This window comes from Sminthopsis crassicaudata, chromosome 4, assembly GCF_048593235.1.
Source record: "Sminthopsis crassicaudata isolate SCR6 chromosome 4, ASM4859323v1, whole genome shotgun sequence".
Classification (NCBI taxonomy): domain Eukaryota; kingdom Metazoa; phylum Chordata; class Mammalia; order Dasyuromorphia; family Dasyuridae; genus Sminthopsis; species Sminthopsis crassicaudata.
The window spans coordinates 468,395,125-468,400,924 of NC_133620.1; the positions used below are offsets into that span (position 1 = coordinate 468,395,125).

A 5,800-nucleotide genomic window follows, 5' to 3' on the forward strand; every position below is an offset into this window, starting at 1 on the left:
TCAGAGGAGCTCTCCTTAGAAAGAACTGGCCTTTGTGTCACGGTGAAAAGGACCGATCACATGTCTGATCCTGGAGAGCCTGAATAATCCATCCCTCCGGGGGCACAGATTTAGAACTGGAAGAAACCTTTGAGGTTGCAGCCCCGCTCCCCCCCCTCTGTTTTACAGAAGACATTGAAAAGGGACGGCCCGGAGTGGCCCCCGAGGTCCCGGCCGGACCTCTGACTCCTAACCCGGCTCCCCGTGGCTCCCCCAGCAGCCGAGCCCGCGGCCCCCTTGTGTGGGCTGGCCTGTGGTGCCGGGCGGCACCGAGGAACAAGGAGCTCTTGAGTGGGCTCAGCCGGGCGCGGGTGGGTGCGGAAGGAGGACTCGTCACTATGGCTACCCCGGCAGCCTGCGAGCAGGGCCCAGAGCTCTGCATCTGGGAGAGCTGCAGGATGTGCGGAGAGCGCATGCTCGGTCCTGGGGGAGGGCCGACAATTATGCTCCGCCGTGCTGGGGGCCGGGGGGAGAGGCCGCTTTCTGCCCTGGTCACTGTCCCGATTTCTCTTGGATTTTTTTCTTTTTCTTCTCCTTGGGTTGCTTTGACCAAAGACTTCATCTCGTAGTGGCCAGCCCCTGAGGGAAGGCCTCTCGGTGTGCCTGTGCCCCCGGTACAGGAGGGGCTGGGGGCTGCCAGACCCAGGAGGGGTGTGAGCAGGCGGTAGCACAAGAAGCTTGTAGAAGAGCTACCGTCTGGAAAATGGGTGATCAGAAAAGGAGGGAGAGCAGCCGGGCGTGTCATGAGCCAGCAAGCTCAGGGCCTCCCTGAGACCATAGGGGGGGAAGAGGCTGCCTCTGCCCATGAAGAGATCTCCTGGAGGATGATGGGATGAGAAGACGGCAGGTATTAGGACAGGAATGACACAAGAGCAAGCTCCCCTATTAATGATGTCATGATTAATATCATGAAGATTTTTGTTTTGTAGCATTTGATTTTTTCAAGTTTTCTTAAACTTTGTATGTTAAATTCATACCCGAGTGATAGACCGCAGGACGTGGCAGGCAGCTAAGGCCAAGGTTAGGGTGACATTATCTCTTCATCTAAAATGAAATCACTTCATGTCATTTAACTCTCGACGGCCCCAGCACCTTGGACAGTGTCTTCGAGTCCTTAGAAGTCGGTTTGGGCTCATGTCTCTGCCATATTGGAAGAAGACACTGTCTCCAAGTTCAGATTCAGCAGCGAAGACCAACATTTCTCGGGAGTCGTACTAAACGTGTCGAACATAGTGGGCTGCCTTGAGGAGCTCTGTTTTTGGATGTTTTCGGAAGGGTTTATGACTCTTAGGGGGAGATCCTTTTAAGCAAAGGCTGAAATGCTGAGTGTTTGTGGGTATCTAGCCATGCATTAGCTCGAAGTTCCCTGAACGGGATGAGTGGGAGTCAAACGCGGATGAGATAAAAAATGGGCTGGCCCGCTAATCCATCACGGCCACCGGGGAGGCTTCCTGGCCGCTGGGTTCGCTTTGTCTGCTCGGGCCTCAGATTACATCTCTCCATCATTGTGCCTCAGGTGGACTGGGTGGGATTTAATGCACTTCCACACTGTTTGGGAAGCCCTGTTAATTTTTCATTAGATGGATAATGGCGCTCCGAGCTCTCGGGCTCATTCTGAAAGTCTCCCGGGAGCGCAGGATTGGACGGCTGCAGACTCAAACCATCTGATTCCCCCTCACGGTGGGAGCTGCAATAAGTGAACGTCTCCCGGCCCCTCTCCAATCTTATTAGAATTGAACTTTTGTTCTCTTAGCCCATTAGCAACTCACTAGTGTGTTTCTAATGTTTCAGGGATGACCATTCTAATTATTCCTTATTGACTGCAACAGAAACCATAGCACTTAACGGCAACATGCTAATGGGCTCTGGGCATTGGTCAATAATTCATACGTGCAAGAACAGAAGCACGTTGGCTTCCGCCGAGACATTAAGCGAACCCGCGGCCATCTCAAAGCCCTTGCGCCCGTGGTACCTCGAGGCCTCTCTTGGGGTCAGGCTGCAGGCCCTTTGTTTCAGGAAGGCGTGTCACTGACACAAGACCAGGGTCTTTTGGTCACCCCGCTTTCCTCTGTCCTCAGGTTGCTCGGCGATGGGGCATCCAGAAGAACCGACCAGCGATGAATTATGACAAGCTTAGCCGCTCCCTGCGCTACTATTATGAGAAGGGCATCATGCAGAAGGTAAGGGACCTGGGCGGCCCCAGGCCCTAGAGGATCATGGGAGAAGACAAAGGATTCCTTGAAAAGTGGCCCCTCTGAAATGGAAGTGCTCGGGATAGCCAGAACAAGAGCTTGGGAGGGAGGGAGCACTGGCTCGGGGGTTAAGAACAAGCCAGGAAGGCCGAGATTTCCTAGAAAATCCAGAATGTCCCGCTGGAGTCTTAGAGACTAGAACTGAGGGGATTTTTCTGATGGCTGGGCTTCTTCCAGATTTCTTAAAGGGAAGACTATTTAGAGCTAAGTTAGAGCAGAAGAGATTTGGAGAGCGCCATTGAAGTTCCCTGAATGGGACGAGTGGGAGTCAAAATTCAGAAGCCCAACCTGGGGTAAATAGCAGGTTAGAGAGACAAGAAATTCGTGACCCTTTTCATTTTGGTGCTCCCCCTGGGGAGCAGACACTCACACGTGCTTGATGGTTTATCTGACAACATTTAGGGAAGGTAAGTTGTCTGTGGAGCTTAGTCCCCATGCCATGCTCCTGGAAGCTCAGAGCCCCAGTGAGCATCACGCCACAGCCAGAGCATCGTGGGAAGCTGGGCCCTCAGTGCTCTACCCCGGGGCTGCACTACCCCAGACAATTGTCTGAAACTGTAAGTTGTGGAGAAGGGGCCGACCTGCATTGACAGGAGGCGTTTCCTCACCAGAAAGTTGGCCAGCTCAAAGAAATCCCAGCTCCAAGAGCCCTGTGAGAGCGCGTGTTGAGAACGATCAGGGGCCCCTGCCTGGTGTTCCAGGGAGGAATCTTCCAACGGGGGTAGAGGGCAGACTAAGCCGAGGAACAAGCCCTGGGTTCTTGGGTTACTCCTTCTGCCAGGTCTGATGCTTGATGGACTGTCATTGGCTAATGCCATTTTCTTCCCCTGGAGTAATGGTGGAGGAGGCCCCTGTTCTTGGGGGCAGCCACGTCATGGCTGTTAGGATGCCCAGCGACTTGGATCCATAGACAGGGATGTCAGTTCCCATTTACAGACCCCTTCATTTTTTAAGAAAGCACTTGATTGTTGATAATGAACTTGATTTGTGGGTAATGACTCATATGTCATGTGACCCAGGAATAAATTGAAACCCGTAGATAAGGCCCGAGAGCTGGTGTACGTGCATCAGAACCATTTGGATTAGGGGTGAAGAGGGAAAATGGACAGATGGAGCTGGTCATTTATTTCTGCCTTGATTCCTTCAGACTCTGTTGGAGTCAGTATCTTAGCAGAGCCCATTACAGGTGTCACACTCTCAAGGTCTGGCGCCCCAGAGAGTACTGGGCATAGCCGACCGTGTCACAGATGCAGCTTATCTTATGGAACGGGGCCTGAGGTCCTTCCCCTTGAATTAGGAGCTTTTGGGATGATCAGAATCCCGTTTCTGTTCCGACACCATAATAAACTTCTTAAGGCAAAGCTCTTGGAGCAGATGGAAATTTTCATAGAGCTCCCAATAAAGTGAGCGCTCGCTGGAATGGGAGTCGGTGCACTGGAGCCAACCGTGATGGTTAGGCTGAATAACTAATGTCTAGAGATAATAGAAAATGTCACTTTTATGGTTTTAGCCTCCCATCTGTCAGAACTCGTCTTCTCTGAACTTCCAGCTAAGTCAAAAGACTCACACTCCTACTAAGGAGAGAATGGAGGGGATAACCTTGAGGTCGTAGCGCATTCGTTGTCCAGTCTGAATAAGTAAGAGTTTGGGACGCTGGTGCGTTACCCAGAAATCTTTATAATTTCTCAGTTCAGTCTGGGGCAGTAATGGCCTGCTAAATGCAGAATGTCCAGCAGTCATAAAATAATTTCTCCTTTGCATGGGAATGTGGCCTAGTGCTTCCACTGGGCACAGATGCTCAGATCTGGGGGTTCATAGCATTTCAAAATCCTGAACCCTTTAATGTGGAGGGTAAGCCCAACTGGAAAAGTGTCATCTGTCTCCCTCTCGGCCCCCTGGGTCCCCTCCATTTTGGAAAGATGGGTGGCTGCTGTTGAAGCAAGACCATTCTGTAGAAAGTTATACATGGACTATTTAGTGAACAGGGGAAGAAAGCCTCTTCCGGAGGGAACGGGTGGGCTCCGACCTTTGAAGATAAACAATGACAGGAAAAAGAGGTGGTCTTTATTCCAAGGGGGAAGGCTGGGAAGAGATGTCAACCAGGAGCAGAAGGCAAAACATGGGGTCAGCCTAGACATCTAGGGGTGGACGCTGACCTTTCCGGGGGGCTCCCGGAGAGATCTCCCTCCCCCATCCTCACCTTCTTTCCTTCATGCCGTTCAGGCCAAAGACAGACACGTGTCTCTTCCTGCAGGTGGCTGGCGAGCGGTACGTCTACAAATTTGTCTGCGATCCAGACGCTCTCTTTTCCATGGCCTTTCCAGACAATCAGCGTCCTTCTTGAAGGCCGAGTCCGAGTGCCCCCTGAACGAGGAGGAAACCTTACCCCTGACCCACTTTGAGGACAACCCCGCTTACCTCCTCGACATGGATCGCTGCCCCAGCCTCCCCTACGCAGAAGGCTTTGCTTACTGAGGGGCTGAGTTGGCAGCTCCAGTGCCAGATTTAGCAGCTCCCATTCAGGCAAATGAAGGCAGTGATTTTCTTTGAGTTATTATTATTATTATTATTGTTATTGTTATTATTATTATTATTGGTTGTTTTGGGGTTTTTTTTCTGCCATTCTCCAAGCTTGCCCCTGATTATTCGGGTGGGCCTCGGCCTGCATTGGCACCCTAGCCAGGGAAGTAGGAGCAGGAAAGGGGTCCCCAAGTGTGGCAGGAACCCCAGCTGTCATCCTGAAGAAGCCGGGGGGGAAAAGGAGGTCAGTGGAGCCGGCGTTTGTGCCCGCCACCTCCCACCGGACAGTGTGTGCAGAGCAAGACCTCGGGAACACATGGCCCTCGGGGACTCGGGACTGTGTCGGCACAAAGTTGTCGTGACAATCGCTCGCTTTGGTCGAGGCTCCGAGGTACCTCCGCGTTCCGTTCGAGCGGCTCTAATTTGCACAAACGGTGAATTGAAAAATTCTACACTGACCGAAAACTAGCCGGGCCCAGTTGGGGAGGGAGGCCCAAGTCCCCCAGAACTGCGGTCTCGGATTTCCCTCTGAATGAAGACTCAGCCTCTGTTCTCTTGGCTGAGGAGGCGACCTCGGGACGGTGGGAGCCGCGCTCTGGCTGTAGCCTGGCCTCTCCTGGCACCACCAGGACAAGCTGCCCTCTTCCCCCACGCCCGGCTCTGTGGGGATGGCTTTGCTTTTAGGAGAAGGGTGATTAACACTCGACAGTATTTGGTTTTGCTTTCGATTTGGAATTTGGGAACGGGGTGGGGGGAGACGGTGGTTTTGGCGAAGCCGTTTCTAAAAACTGGTTTTTGTAGTTTTGGTATCTAAAGCAAAAATCCTGTGGGAAGCTCAGCGCCGCTCTCCAGGCGGGGCCGTGCCGACCTTCCCGAGATGCTGCAGCTTGAAAAAGGGCTTTGCTCCGGACGCCCCCCGAGCCAGGCCTGAAGCCCGTCTGCTTTCTGCTTTCTGCACCCGATAACCTGATGGAACATTCGCGCCCGTG

At 52.8% G+C, this 5,800-nt stretch overlaps 1 protein-coding gene across 1 annotated transcript in view; it reads left to right on the forward strand.

Moving 5' to 3' along the window:
• The window catches only part of ETV5 (ETS variant transcription factor 5), a 60,481-nt gene extending 55,642 nt beyond the window's left edge, over positions 1-4,839 (forward strand). Inside the window, 3 exon segments of the mRNA XM_074264239.1 lie at positions 2,118-2,219; positions 4,546-4,627; positions 4,630-4,839. Coding sequence (XP_074120340.1) covers positions 2,118-2,219; positions 4,546-4,627; positions 4,630-4,766 — 321 coding nt within the window. The 3' untranslated portion in view covers positions 4,767-4,839.
• The last annotated feature ends 961 nt before the right edge of the window (positions 4,840-5,800 follow it).